General features: G+C 40.2%; 3 protein-coding genes and 1 long non-coding RNA gene across 9 annotated transcripts in view; 1 reads left to right on the top strand and 3 right to left on the bottom strand.

Moving 5' to 3' along the window:
- The window catches only part of src (v-src avian sarcoma (Schmidt-Ruppin A-2) viral oncogene homolog), a 74,181-nt gene extending 69,728 nt beyond the window's left edge, over window positions 1-4,453 (bottom strand). For all 5 annotated transcript variants that reach the window (XR_007423854.1, XR_007423856.1, XR_007423855.1 and 2 more), the window contains exon 1: window positions 3,897-4,453. The gene's annotated coding sequence lies outside the window, so the exon portion shown is untranslated. The remainder of the gene's footprint in view (window positions 1-3,896) is intronic.
- The window catches only part of LOC103032624 (probable phospholipid-transporting ATPase IIA), a 291,393-nt gene that overhangs the window by 42,972 nt on the left and 232,730 nt on the right, over window positions 1-15,691 (bottom strand). The window lies entirely within an intron of this gene.
- Window positions 4,252-5,834, top strand: LOC111194090 (uncharacterized). Its single transcript, XR_002650890.2, has 3 exons — window positions 4,252-4,344; window positions 4,794-4,867; window positions 5,504-5,834. It is a non-coding gene; the product is annotated as an uncharacterized LOC111194090 (long non-coding RNA).
- Window positions 10,761-15,691, bottom strand: part of kcng1 (potassium voltage-gated channel, subfamily G, member 1) — a 42,727-nt gene continuing 37,796 nt past the window's right edge. For both annotated transcript variants that reach the window (XM_007258783.4, XM_049462977.1), the window contains exon 3: window positions 10,761-12,475. In XM_007258783.4, the coding sequence (XP_007258845.3) occupies window positions 11,696-12,475 (780 nt within the window). In that variant the 3' untranslated portion in view covers window positions 10,761-11,695. The remainder of the gene's footprint in view (window positions 12,476-15,691) is intronic.

Raw genomic sequence — 15,691 nt, 5'->3', positions numbered from 1 at the left:
CTCACACTCTCACAGTCTCGCATCTCACAAGATGAAGCCACTTTTAATGGCATGCCAGATCTCATACCAGCTTCGGGGAAACAACAAAGTCATTGATGCTTCGGCCCAGAGCCCAGTGTATCGGCCGGCGCAGACAGAGGGTCCCAGTGTGCCACGGACAAAGGCCCCAGTGCATCGGCACGCCACCAATTAACCACAACCTCGCTTTCAAGAGCCGCGGTTTCCACTGAGCTCATTGGAGGCTGCTTTAAGCGTGCACAGCTTTCACTCGACGGCATTCATAGAATTCCAAGAGGCTTCGATTCAAGTGCACTCCACAGCTTTTCCTCTGTAATTTTACTGATGATAAGATCTAATGAAGGACCATTAATTAAGCTTCGAAAACTGCAAATCAGTGCTTTAAAAAAATAAATTATAATTCAATTTAAAAAACACAGCAAGTGGGGGAGGAAAAGATAAATATGCCAATACACTGATTTTTCACATCATATATATGACACAGATGGGTGGTTTGTGTGGCTGTGTCGATGTTAAATATTTAATAAAATAGCTACAGGGGTTGGACAATGAAACTGAAACACCTGTCATTTTAGTGTGGGAGGTTTCATGGCTAAATTGGAGCAGCCTGGTGGCCAATCTTCATTAATTGCACATTACTGCACCAGTAAAAGCTGTAAGAGTGTGAAGGTTTAATTAGCAGGGTAAGAGCACAGTTTTGCTTAAAATATTGCAATGCACTCAACATTATAAGTGACATGCCAGAGTTCAAAAGAGGACAAATTGTCGGTGCACGTCTTGCTGCTGGCGTATCTGTGACCAAGACAGCAAGTCTTTGTGATGCATCAAGAGCCACAGTATCCAGGGTAATGTCAGCATACCACCAAGAAGGACCAATCAAATCACATCCAACAGGATTAACTGTGGACGCTGTAAGAGGAAGCTGCCTGAGAGGGACGTTCGGGTGCTAACCCGGATTGTATCCAATAAAAAAAAACATGAAACCACGGCTGATCAAATCACGCAGAATTTATTGTGCACCTCAACTCTACTGTTTCTACCAGAAATGTCCGTCTGGACAATAAATTATTGTGGTCCATATAAACCAGGTGTTTCAGTTTCATTGTCCAACCCCTCTATTTGTCCACACACACACACATCAAATAAGTCAAGTTATGCTCTTAAAATCTGTCCAGAGGTCACAGTGCATTCAAAATGGCCCACATTTCTTTATTTATACAGTATGTCTGCCTGCTAAAGGCATATAACGACAAGGACTGATGCAAATCAGTGCAGATTCAGCCAGTGGACTGTTCAGAAGTGAATAAATAAGCAGAGAGAGAGAGAGAGAGAGAGAGAGAGAGAGAGAGAGAGAGAGAGAGAGAGAGAGAGAGAGAGAGAGAGAGAGAGAGAGAGAGCAAATCAGACAAAGAGAAGCACAACAATACAGCCCTGCCTTCTGCTGTATCTACAGTGCAGCAGTGCGCATCTCTACACAACACAAACTGGCCTGGAGGGAGATCAAAAGACGCAAGACAATGCACAGCATCTGGGGCAATGGTGTGCACAAGTGCGCGAGTGTGTGTGTGTGTGTGTGTGTCTAGGAAAGAGAGAGAGAACACAGCTGGGTGCAAAGTCCCTCAGTTCCAAACAAATAGTAATTAATGTGCAACAAATTATTCTTCTTAAGTAACAATAAACAGTGTACATATTCTCGAGCATTTATTCCATAACAACTATAAAAAAAAGAGTTTCACCATCCCAAAACACCTTATATTTGAGAGACTCGTAGCTTTATAAAGGGAAATTGATGCGTTTGCTAGCAGCTCATATGTGGAGCATATTTTGCTGGAGTAGAGACAGTTCACAGCTGGTCTGAAGTTCATGCTCAGATCGAGGAGGTGAAAAAAGGCCAGCCGGTTTGCTTTTGCTGTTTTTTGTAGCTATAGCTGCACAGCTGCACACCAAGAAATGTGAGGGTATGAGAGAGTACCCTGATGTGATAATTAGGGGTGGGTGATATGGCACGGTATTTCAGGGTATAATATTGTTCACGATATTCAAAAATGTTGGCGATATTATCGCATACGCTATGATATGGCACACCTCAAGCCCTCACACATGAAGAAAAGCCCGCTGAGGAACTAAAAGCAGCTAGCTATATCCCCTCCTAGTAAAACATATGTTTGTAAAGCCATAATCACAGCCTTTAAAAATGTGTTATCCATAAAAAGACACTCCAGATAGTTCAAATGTGTTACCCATAGTCTGTATAAATTAGAGTTCCCCATAAAACACAGTCTACTTTCTACTAGAAATGAGTGGTGACCCAAGGCAAACCAGAAGAGGTGATTATTTCTTCTTTTAGTTTTGTAAGGATGTGTGAGACTGAAATGTCAGGCTCGTGCCTCATCGCAGGGCAGTACTCAGTGTTTGGAGTCGGTCTGAGTGGGAGAACTGTAATCCTGAGCGTATGACACGGACAACAATGTGGAGAAGCTGGAGGGGGAGGCTGACAGGTTTACTGCAGGCTAAAGAGCAGCAAGTTCTTCATCATTCAGCACTAAATCATAAGCCTTCCACTTGTGTGTGTGTGTGTGTGAGAGTGTGTATTGTGATGGTGATGATGATAATACACCAGAGACTTTATTAATGATGAGACCAACCACTTCCTGAAATATGAATGGAAGTTCTTGTAACACTCAATCCAGCACTCAAGTCCTACCCTTTTAACAAAAAGAGCTTTCTGTTTATATTACGAATGGAGAAGTATCAAAATGCTAGTAGGGACGTTCCCACTCGATCAGGAGATCTGCACAAGCGCAGTAGCCAGAACAGGTTTTAAATATATTGGTTTCTCCCCATTCAGACAGATAGGAGGCTGGTCTTTTATGAGTGGATATAGCTAACTGCCTGGTAGCTCTAAAATGTGGCTGATGAGTAAAATTGTCTTTTCTTGTCAAGACGTTATTTACACTTATATACAACTTTCATCACACAATCACTTACACTCAGCAGCAGCCAATCACGCACAGCACACTCTCAACCGGAAACAACTGTCCATCTGGAGGACTGCATTGGGCACTAAAGGCCAATGTATACCAGGACCCCAGCAGTGCGAGGTGACAGGGAAAAAAATTAAGAGACCACTTAAAAATGATGAGTTTCTTTGACTTTACCAAATTGAAAACCTGATCACAAGCCATCTAACCAAGCTGAACTGCTTGAATTTTTGCACCAGGAGTAAAGGCATAAAGTTATCCAAAAGAAGTGTGTAAGACTAGTGGAGGAGAACATGCCAAGATGCATGAAAACTGTGATTACAAATTAGAGTTATTTCACCAAATATTGATTTCTGAACTTTTAAAACTTTATGAATATGAACTTATTTTCTTTGCATTCTTTGAGGTCTGAAAGCTCTGCATATATTTTTTTTTTGTTATTTGAGCAATTTCTCATTTTTTGCAAATAAATGACAATATTTTTATTTGAAATTTGGGAGGAATATTGTCTGTGGCTTATAGAATAAAACAACAATGTTCATTTTACTCAAACATATACCTATAAACAGCAAAATTAGAGAAACTGATTCAAAATCTAGTTAGTAGTATCCACATGAAGGCGGCTGAGATCCAGAAAAAATAGCAGTTTTGTTTATAATTCTACAGTTTATTCTTATCAACAGCATACAGGATGTTTTTCTAAAAAGGTAAACTAACATTTCTCCTGTTTTCAGTCAGAATTTTCAGCTGTCTGCCCGCTAGTTTCTTTCAAACAAACTAGCCAAACAATCTCGACGCCCAAACACCGAGACCACGCCGCCGCCAACCACGACCCAAGACAGCCTAACCCGGGGGAGCCCCGGCGCTCTCCCCGGCAGTGTAAGTTACGTTACTCACCTCGCCGAGTCTCCTTTGTTGGTCGGTCGGTCGGTGGGTTTGTCGTTTCACTGCTTCAATTCTTCACTGTTTCAGCGACGAGCCGAATTGGAGAATCCGTGTCGTAACGTGTCGTCCTCAGACTCCCATTATCAGCCCCGCTTCACCCGCAGCAGCTCCCAGTCAGCCAGCGCTCACTCAGAACAAGCGGAGCCGGGCGGTGGAGCGGAGGGGCGGGTTACTGAGGGCATGCCGCCGCGGAGAGAGCGCCTGGAGCCGGCTAGCAGCAGCAGCTTCAGCCGCAGCAGCAGCAGGAGGAGGAGGAGGAGGAGAAGGAGATCAGCACCGGAGCGCAGTCAGACCTCAGCCGGCTCAGCTTCTCCCTCCGCCGCGGAGAAACTAAATTAAAGGGTCTGGGACTGAACGCTCCCCCCGGCCGCTGGGAGAACTGGTAAAGGAGCAGTGGGAGGTGAGTGTGTGCTGGTTATTCTGGGTTATTCTGACACGAGGAGAAAGAGAACAGAAAGAGAGAATGCCCAGAGACCATCATCAGTGTGTGTGTGTGTGTGTGTGTGTGTGTGTGTGTATCACCGTACGGTGAGCGCTTCCACCAGCTGCAGGCAGGGGGAGACAAACACCACCCAAAAATGTTCATGTATATATATATATATATATATATATATATATATATATATAACAGGTGCATCTAAAAAAAATAGAGGGCTAGAACTGGTAGGTATGTTTCATAACTTCAAAAGAACACATTTCAGCCATTAATGGAAAAAATGGGGTTAAAAAGGGTTAATGGCTGTTTAGGCTAAACTGGGAGAGCTAAAGTTAAAGCTAAATGTTCCTAATGTTTCTACTGGATAAATGTAGTTTTCATTCTTTTCTCTTTGTTTATTTGTTTGTTTGCAGTAACTAACGTCCAGGATGAACTTAAAGACAACATAAACCAGAAGAGGAACTATACGTAAACCTGTAAGCTAAAGGTAAACATGTGGAGCTAAAGTTAAACCTGGAGAACTAAAGCTAAAGCTAATCTGGAAGAGCTAAATCGAAAGGTAAACCTAACACTATTCTGGAAAAGCTAAATCTAAAACTAAACTTAAAGCAAATAGCTTAATTTATAGAGGTGAAGCAAAAACGTGGAGAACTAAATCTAAAGCTAAAACTAAAGCTAATCTGGATGAGATAAATCTAAATGCAGCCTAAATCTAAAACTAAACCTGTAGAGCTAAAGCTAAAGTGAAAACTGAAGAACTCAATCTAAAACTAAATCAAAACGTTTGGAGCTAAAGCTAAATCAAAAGAACTAAAGTGAAAGCTAAACATTAGCATTAAGCTAAATGCAGGTTTGTCTCTGTCTCAGACTTGTGTGCAAAATGATGTTAAATAGAATATAAAAACCACAACCACACTTTTAAAAAAGAGATTTATTAAGTACATTTTGGTGATTTTTAGTAGGATTTATTATATTTAATAATATTTGTAATAATATATATATATATATATATATATATATATATATATATATATATATATATTTGATAAAATTTCACTTAAGACCCAAGTTTAGTATTATTCAAAAAAATATAATTATTCACTATATCAGAATGTGTTCCCAGGGCCAACACTGAAAAGAGACTGAGTGCTCCTCCTGCCGACAGGGACCGGTAATGATGTTCAGCATCTGCTGGAGGAGACTGACTGGATGTCCTCTGCTTGGTGAGCAAGGACAGTGTGTTAGAGGGAGGCTTAGGATGAAACATCTATGACTCCAGCAGAAATTTAAGGTAACTGGGCCACCTATTGCTGTAAGTGGGGCACTGCGACGTCACAACGATAACCTGAAGACAAAGCTAACACTGAACACAGCCCGGGTTAAATGGGTTCAGTGCTGAAAACGGCCCATACAGAAATGTAATACAGCACCAGTCCTGCTGGAAAATGAAATCTGCATCTTGTCAGCAGAGGGAAGCATGAAGCTCCTGGTTGAAGCTGTGCTGAAAAATATGCAATATCCAGAGGTGGAAAGTAACTAATTACATGTACTCACATTACTGTAATTGAGTAGATTTTATGAGTCATTTTTCATTTTTAAAGTAGTTTTTAAAATAGGTAATTTAAATTTTACTCACGTTGATTTTGAAACAAGTAGTTTACTTCACTACTTTGGAAAACTCCCCATTACTGAGTAAAAAATAAATTCTGAAAAAAAAAAAAATGAGTTTTGTTCTCCATGGCAGCGCAGCTGAACTTTTCGCAGCAGTGTTTATTACGGTTAGCGGGAGAGACGCTGTGTGAATCAGCTATTCTTTGGGGAACCGGTGTTTTGTCAAATTATGCTACCCATCGATATGTGCTTCTTCACCGCACTGTGCATGCGCCGACCAACAGTTTTTTGTTTTTTCATGTTTTTAATTATATTTCCTTAAGTCTTTAATGGGAACATTAAACAATCTGCTTGGATGTTAAAAAAAACATCTAAATATCAGTTAAAGCAAAGAAAAAGTAAAAAAATAATAATGAACTGTAAAACTATAAAATACAGTTTATAGTTACATGTATGACCTTAACATTTTAACAGTAAAGAAAAAAATGGATCCTAGAAACCTATGCCTATGTTTTATGAAGTGGTCTGAACAAATACTGCCTGAAAGATCCAAATTATTTAATTTAATAATTATTTAATTTATGATTTTTACTTTTTTACATCAAATAAATCAAATCAACTATGTAACTTTTACTCAAAGTAAATTTTAAATTGAGTACTTTTTTACTTTTACTCGAGTAGATTTTTAGATGGGTACTTTTACTTCAGTACTGGGTACTTTCAGTACTTTTTCCACCTCTGCCAATATCTTTCCAAGAACTGATAAATCTCTGCTGTATTTCACCACTCTCACTTTTGTTTCTCCTCTCAATGGAAAATGGGAGTGTCAAAAAGTGGATTATGTTAATATCAGCATAAACCTGGCCAATCACAATGCACAATAACATGGCCGTGTGTTATTTAATTTATTTTCCACATTGTAGACCAATACAAATCAAAACAATAAAGGCATTAAAATAACAAGGGAAAATATATATGAAATTCCATAGTAAACTTCTCATTCAATGTGTTTTCTCTCTTTTTTTATGATTTTTCACATTGTTAATTAAATATTGAAGTCTATATTGAAGCTATACAGGAACACATGCAGAACTATTCTGTTAACAAAAAGTGTTAAACAAATTATAATATGAATAATTTGTACTTTAAATTCTGCTAAGTATTACATTTATCTTTAAGGACAGATCTGCACACTCTCAGCGTCTTGAAGGAAGGAGTTTCTGGAGGTGCTGAACAATAGTTGCCGCTTTTCCTTCACACTGTGAAGCTCCAGCTCATCTCAGATCTCCATCTCAGTTGATCTAAATGTGTAAGATACATTTTCCAGCACTTTCTACTCTAATTTCCATTTGTTGCATCTCTGGTGTTCAGTCAGTTTCCACAGGCAATAATTACAGTGTTTTTCTGCACTTGGTAAAAGACCAGAAAACCCATTAACCCGTTATAAATGTGTTTTGAGGCAACAGGATTGGTGTTGTTTTCAGGAAAAAGCTCTGTAATTATCGTCTGTGCAAACTCATCATGTGCAGACAGAGATCAGACTGATAAATGCTGAAGGTTTCCAAACGTTTAAGCTCATTTTTTGCATAGTTCTTCCGAACTTGAATATGTGAGACAGTGGAGGCTCACTGGCTTAAAACAAAGCAATATATGACATATATGTCTCTATATTAAGAGTGCATATTAAGATGCAAGTTTTTTATAGTAGATATTTAAATGTAAATAAAAGAATGAATGTAAGAAATGTAAAATGTAATTATATTTATATTAGTGGTATCAATAAAAAAAACACTAGTATATACATATGTATGTTTGAGGGGAAATAAAGCCAACGTGAGGACCTGGAATAAAGAAGGGCATGATAAATTTGTATCTTTATTGTAAACATTTCTTGGTTTGGTTGTAAGGATTTCTTAATTCAAACTTAATTAGCTGAGCATAAAAGAGCATTTTCACACCTGTAGTTGGTTTCTATGATCCGGATCAGTTGATGAGTTTATTAAAAAGCAGTGTGTAAGACTGGTGGAGGAGAACATGATGCCAAGATGCATGAAAAATTTAATAGATTTCATATATAGTTTGCACATATGTACATTCATGTTTTTACATTATATGACCATATATTTCATATAGGACAATCTCATATATGCACGTTTTTTTTTTTTTTTTTTTTTTTTTTTGTACTTTTCCAGAAAAGCAGATACAAATCTCATATCTTAAGGTTTACAGAGGTAGTAAAAAAAACTGTGGAACTTATTTTGGATCATTCCTATTGGTTAAGTCATCATTGTTTTATATGTGACAGCAGTAACATACTGTATGTTGTAGAATGTAATGAAATACACAAAACCAAAGCAAATAAAATCAAAACATATTTATTTCCTCATACACTTCAAGAAGAATTTCAAAAAATAAATATATGGCAACATGTAAATACTGGCACAAGAGACATTCAAGACTTGGTCGGGTACTGTAATTGTACAAAATGTTCACATCGATGTTTCAGGGCTGTAAGTGCCCTGGATGTGATGTTGGATGTTGTGTACTGTGCTCAGATATACAGAACTGTGCAAAAATCAATCAGAAGACACTTTTTATTTTATTTGCTTAGTTTTTTCTTAAAAAAAACAGCCATTTAGTACAAGTTATTCTGTCATGATCTACAGGTCAGGTTACTGATTGGTGGAAACTTCACACTAGACCTCGAGCAGTTTGGACTGTGGGTCTCTCCACTCTTCCTCCAGACTCTGCTCCCTTGATTTACTAAATAAAATGTAAAATGTACTGATGATCAGTGATGGTTTGTTTGGAGAGACACGTCCATCATCTGCTGGTGTTGATCCACTGTGTTTTATTATCAAGTCTAAAGTCAGTGCAGTTTTGTTGTCCCACAAAATCTTACAGCACTTCATATCTTACAGCTTCCCTCTGCTAATAACAACTTTTATGGAGATGCGGAATTTTATTTTCCAGCAGGACTTGGCACGATGCCCAAACTTCCAAAAGTAAGACCAATTGGTCTTATATAATATTCTAAATTTGTGGGGAACTGATTTTTGGGGTTTTATTGGCTGTAAGCCATAATCAGTGAGTGAAATGAGTAACTTGTACTTAATTGCTTAATTGTATTTCCTGCTAATTAAACAAATAAATGGTGTTCTCTGACCAATAAAAGCACAGTACTGTAGTCTAGAATAAGCTCTAGAGCTCCATGTCAACTTGATGAGAACATACAGACACTGTGCTGGATCTGATAACACCTTCTGGGATGTATCCACTTGTTTACTTTGACAGATGCCTTCAGATGCTTTCAGATGGAGCTCTTCTTCCTTCTTGTATCACTGGAGTTACAAAAGGGCAGAAAGGAGAAAGAAAGTGCTGTTATATAGAACATGCATTATGATGAGTGAAGTTCTGATTCACTCAGTGGCCTTCTGAGGACTTTTCATCATGTCCCGATGAGTCAGGCTTCAAAAGTGATGACCCAGTTTGGACTGGTAAACATCTTCTCTAAGCTCGCCCACTGTATTTTCATTTCCGTCATCGGGGTTTCTCGGATCAGACGAGGTGCCGAGGCAGAGGAGGACGCTTCTCTCCAGAGACACAGTACTGCCTGGACTGGACCTACTCAGTCAGAGCAGCAAAAACAAGCAGCAGTTCTTAAACTTAAAGCTAGATTTCATAACTAGATAGATTTGATAGAGGATGGCCCAATGCAGAATAGTGTAAAATCTTAGTTATTGGCTTATTATGACCAGTAATAATCTTCAGGTTCTAATCTAATGTTCTGATCAATCAAATCTAAAAAAAAAAAAGGAATGGCCTAATTCAGGCTGGAATAAAGGCTTAACCAATGGATCTGGTGTAGACCCTCCTTATAGGGACCAGGAATCATTTTCAGGTTCTAATCTAGTTTCCTAAAAAGTCCAATTCCAAAAGGAATGGTTTAATCCAAATTTGTATAAAGTCTCAACCAATAGCAAATGCTAATGGAGACTTGCGGTCTCAACCAATGGTTATACACTGGTAAAACCAAGCCAGCTCAGACAATCTAATGTGCTGATTAACCAATTTTTAAGTTTTTAAGAGCTTGCAATATGCACCACCTTGGCATACAGTCTCAAATAATGGCTCTAAATTGGTGAAAACCAGTTTGCACACCATCCAGGGAAGGGAAATCAGGGAAGGTGTTTGGAATGTTAATGCTTATGACTCTTGGCCACTGCTACAAAAAAGTAGCAATATTTTTCTAGGTACTAGAGCATCTTTTATTGTTGATGATTATGGCTTACAGCCAATGAAAACCCAAAAATCAGTGTCTCGAAAAAAATTAGAATATTATATAAGACCAGTTGGCACTTTTGGCAGTGTGGGCAGTGTGCCAAGTCCTGCTGGAAAATGAAATCTGCATCTCCATAAAAGTTGTCAGTAGCAGAGGGAAGCATGAAGTGCTGTAAGATTTGGCGGGAAAACAAAACTGCACTGACTTTAGACTTGATAATAAAACAAAGTGGATCAACACCAGCAGATGACATGTCTCTCCAAACCATCACTGATTGGTGGAAACTTCACACTAGACCTGGAACAGTTTGGACTGTGTGTCTCTCCACTCTTCCTCCAGGCTCTGCTCCCTTGATTTCCAAATGAAATGCAAAATTTACTGATGATCAGTGATGGTTTGGAGAGACATGTCATCTGCAATTTCATTTTCCAGCAGGACTTGGCACTCTGCCCACACTGCCAAAAGTACCAATAAGGGGGGGGGCTGTAAGTCATAATCGTCAACAATAAAGGAAAATAAAGTAACTTTTTAATGATATTCAAAATTTTTAAACGGTTTATCCATGTCTGATAGGGTCCAGTAATTATTATGAGTGATTTTGAGCTAATGTCCTGATTATTTAATCTCAAAAAAGATGGTCTAATTCAGATTGGTATGCACTCTTAACCAATTGCTCTAGACTGGCATAGCCCCTCCTCTGCCCACCCTGTTAAGAACCAGTAATGATCCTGATCTAATGACCTGATGAGTCAAAGGAATCCCCCAAAAGGGATTTCTTTATAAAACTTGTATACAGTTTCTCAACCAATGGCTCTAGATTGGCGTAGTATAAGTCTTGTATTGGTCAGTTCTTATGGCTCTAGACTGTTATAGCCCCTTCTTGAGTAGGGTCCATAATGATCTTTAGGTCCTGATCCAAGGTCTTATTGGGTAAAGTTCAAATATAATGCTTTATTTAGGCTCTTAAACAGTGTGTTGAGATTGAAGCAGCTAGTTTAGTTCACAGCATCTCCTGGTAAGGGTCTTAATCTAAGGTCCTGATTAGTCACTTTCGAAAAAAGGGGATGGCGTAATACAGATTGGTGTAGCTATTACTGGTAATTCCGATTGATATGCACTCTTAACCACTCTTAAGCCCCTCTTAAGCTTTGCCACCCCCAATGGCTCTAAATTGGTGTAGCATGCCTTGTACACAGTTGTTACAGTCATCAGGGTCTTTCATAGCTAGATTTGATACCTAGCTAGCTTTTTTAGGTCTTGTATATCAGCTTATATGGCTCTAGACTGTCGTAGTCCCTCTTGAGTAGGGTCCATAATGATCTTTAGGTCCTGATCCAATGTCCTCTTGGGTAAAGTTCAAATATAATGACCCATTTAGGCCGAGATTGAAGCAGTTGGTTTAGTCCCCAGCATCTCTCCACATCATTCATCAGTGTCTCTTGGATCAGACGAGGCGCTTGGGAACTGGACGTCGCTCTCCAGCGACATGTTGCTGCCCAGCCCGGCCATTCGGCTGCGCAGCAAGAAGTGAGTCCGTCGCTGCAGAAGCCGCTGTTGCTCCTGCTTCAGCTCGACGTACGAGCGCGAGAAGGTGTGGAAGATGGATGTGACGGGGAAGGCCATGAGCAGAATGCCGCTGAGGATGCTGCTGAGCGCCACCACCTGTCCAGGGATGCTGCGCGGCACCATGTCGCCATAACCCACAGTGGTCATGGTGATGACAGCCCACCAATAAGTGGCGGGAATGCTGCTGAACTCCTGTGTCGCTGCCACCTCGTTCTCGATAAGGTAGAGGAGAGGCGAGAACAGTGCAATGGCCACGCAGAGGAACAGCAGCAGCAGACCAAACTCACGGGTGCACCTGCGAGCCGTCAGGCCCAGAGTCTGGAGGCCGAGCGAGTGCCGGGCCAGCCGCATCACGTAGAGGATACGCAGGGCACGCAGCACACGCAGCACCAGGCCCACCTTGTCCAGGTAGGTGTTCCCCGAGCCCAGCCGCTTCTCCCCTGAAGAGGTGCTGTCCACTACTAGAGTGATGTAGTAGGGTAAGATGGCCACAACGTCGATGAGGTTGAGTGGGCGCCGAAGGAAGGCCAGCTTGCTGCGGTCCTGGATGAAGCGCAGCGTGAACTCCAGAGAGAACCAGGCCACACACACAGTCTCCACGATGAAGATGTTGTAGCACATCTGAGAACATTTTCCCTAGAAAGAAGAATTAGTATATTAGTACAATTTGAATGCTAATTTAAGCATTATTTATGTATTTTATTGTTGATGATTATGGCTTTACAGCAGTGGTGCGCAGTTAATAAAGTGGGTACCCCTTTTGCAACACCCGCCCCCCCCCCCCCCCCCCCCCATTCAACCTACACATAGATGAATATTGCAACAACTACATATTTGTCATACATGTCTTGACTTGGTTATATGAACTTAATGCACAGTAACAGCCCACAAACACAGCTACATACGACATATACAGCTGTTCAACAAAGATCACAGTATGCCTACAGTACACCAGAGCAGCCAAAACATTAAGTACAGACAAAAACTCACCAGTCAGCCGGCCTATTATTGTGAATTAGTTTCACATTGAAGCACAGCCTTTTAAAATGGCTTGTTAACCCTTGTGTGGTGTTCGGGGTCTGTGGGACCCGTTTTCATTTTTCATCAAATGATACAAAAAAATATTTTTTTCTAACTCAAACTCATTGTCATTGGCTCATTTTTTGTGAAAAACATATATCAAAACACATTTTCGCTAAAAACACACTCTGTGTGTTTTTACACAGAGGCCCCACCCCGTAGTGAAAATCATGATTCTGATTGGTTAAACTGTCCATCAACTTTGCTAATAGCCTCATTACTTCACCCTTCAAAAAATAGTACAAGGGGCACGCAGACACAAGAGGGCAGAAGCCATTTTAAAAAGCTTCGATTGGTTTGAACAGCTGTCAGTCAAATAAGAGTCCTGTAGCAACCGAAAGACGCAGACTAATGCTATAAATTAGTTGCTGTCCCATTTCAGTACTGCCATAGCAGCCTACCTATCCTTCAAAGGACACACCTTCGTAGACCGCGTCCTTCGAAGGATGCAGACCCTGAATTGGGACACACTGTATGACCTTGAATTAGTTTTTTTTTTTTTTTTCCAGTTGCAGTATCAATCACAATCCAGCAGAGGGAGGCATGGTATGAGCTACCGAACATGAGCACAGCATCCCTATCATCCACAATCTGTCACTTGCTGAATTCACAGCTCATTTTAGAGTGTTTTCTTCATCTGTCTGAAGCAGTGCTGACAGGGCTCTTCACCGTTCTTCACCGTGCTCACCTGTGCACATGCTTCATTCTCATTCATACAGTCCTGACACCCCATGTGCCAGAACAAGCCCTGCTAATCAGGAAGGCGTTTATCCTGCGAATGGGATCGTTATTGCCTTGCAGACAAAACCAATAGCTGAGCATATTGAAATTTTAACCGGGTTTGTTGAAGGTTGAGGATGAGACCTATTATTACACGCCTTCACACAGCGGACCTCCGCCGCCACTGCGTTCATCAGCTCACATTTCAGGTGATATACCGGCCCACCTCAACAAAGCCTGGCTCTGCCTTTCATTTCTACTCCAGACGAATCCTGCTGCATTACTAAACACCCACCCACACAGGTGCAAATAGGCTAAGTGCTCCTGAAGTGACGGAGTCATGCATAAATTACATGCATTTGTCAGAATTGCTGTGGAGAGATCAAGCATTAAATGGCACAGGTATCGAACAGTCTGGGGCATGTTTTCAAATACTAGACAAATGCTGACTGCAGGTTCAGTGATGCAGAGCTAAAGTATTTTTAAAAAAAGCCACTAAACTCTAAAACATATTTTTTCATTAATAGCTGAAAATTATAAACATTTCCTAGCCTTTAAAAACACTTTTATTGCTGTCATTTTTGCTTAGCAGCGCCCTCTCAGGTTCAACTGTGCTATAGGTGTGGATGAAATTTACCCACAATATGCAAATCAACCAATTAATCAATAATGCCGCCCTGTCTTATCGCTTTCAGGGGCACACTGCTGCTGCTGGAGCTCAGCCAATCAGTTCTTCCTCCTGTCCTGCCTCTAAACCCATACATCACCCAGTGCCCCTCCCAAACCAACCCTCCCATTTTTTAGCCTTTTTCAAATTTGACCTGAGGGTGGAGATAACTAAAATCAAGGGGTTTAGTTACCCTTTAAATATCCCACTAAACTCTAAACCATTTTTTCATGACAAAACCTCTAAACCCATACATCACCGAGTACCCAAGTTCCAAGTTTTTATTCTTTTTAAAATTTGAGCTGAGGGTGGAGTCCTTGGCACGTTCGTATCTTAACAGTGTGGCGGGAGCGCAATCACACTGTGAAGCTACGCCAGCAGCTCATTTAAGGAAAGAGCAATGTTATTTTATTCTTTATTCTGTTTATTATTGATGTAAAAGCTGGATTTGTGTGCCTCCAGCACCTTTATTTGTATTTTTATCTGTGTAACGAGCAGGGGTGTACACCCCCTGCACGGCTAAGATAGGATTGAATGGCTGACTGTTAACTGTTGTCAGGGTTTTAATCAGTCAGTAGCGTTTACACCTGTATTTCTCGCGGCCAAGATAGAAACACACCAGAAATTTATCTGAACACACCTCACTTCCAGACCACCACGCCCATCAGTGTGTAGATTTATTCCTAAACTCTGATGCTATTTTAAAGGTGCAGGCACAGGGGTAAAAATAGACTTTTGACAGGGTGTGAGATAGCAATGAGCATTGTGATGCACCTTGTACAGGGTGTACAATAGGGCCAGAGTAATGCTTTGACCAATCAGACCTTATATTTATTAAAGAGGAATAAATGTTCAGACCTGATATAATGTAAACGTCAATCACTGTTGTCTTTTCATTGAAAAAAGAGAGAGAAAGAGAGAGAGAGAAAGACAGCGAAAGAGAGAGAGAGAGAGAGAGAGAGAAAGAGAGAAAAGCACATATTTGATGTTATGAAATGTAGAGAGTTTTTTTATAGCAGAACAATGCTGGATTTATAATTGATTTATAATTCTGTTTCTTCGCTGAAGGCAGTCATGTTCATTACTCCTCCGACTGATGCCAGACTGGATAACGAGCCTTAATTCAATTAGTGAAAGATGTTGCTAAATGTGTGAGTCAGTGTGTAACTGAAACACATTACTTCTGCTTGAGCATCACCTGCCGTGTAAAAGTGTGCCTGAAAAACTATAAATGATAAAAGTATTTTTATGATAATATATAAAATTTACATTAGTACTGGATAATTAATAGTCCATATACAGCTCTGTAAAAAATAAGAGACCACTTGAAAAAGATGGGTTTCTTTGATTTGTCCAAATTTAAAAACCTGTGGGATATAATCAAG

Source organism: Astyanax mexicanus, chromosome 13 (assembly GCF_023375975.1).
Source record: "Astyanax mexicanus isolate ESR-SI-001 chromosome 13, AstMex3_surface, whole genome shotgun sequence".
In the NCBI taxonomy this organism is placed as follows: Eukaryota; Metazoa; Chordata; class Actinopteri; order Characiformes; family Acestrorhamphidae; genus Astyanax; species Astyanax mexicanus.
Note: the sequence above shows the minus strand (reverse complement) of the source record. Positions and strands in the feature narration are given on the sequence as shown.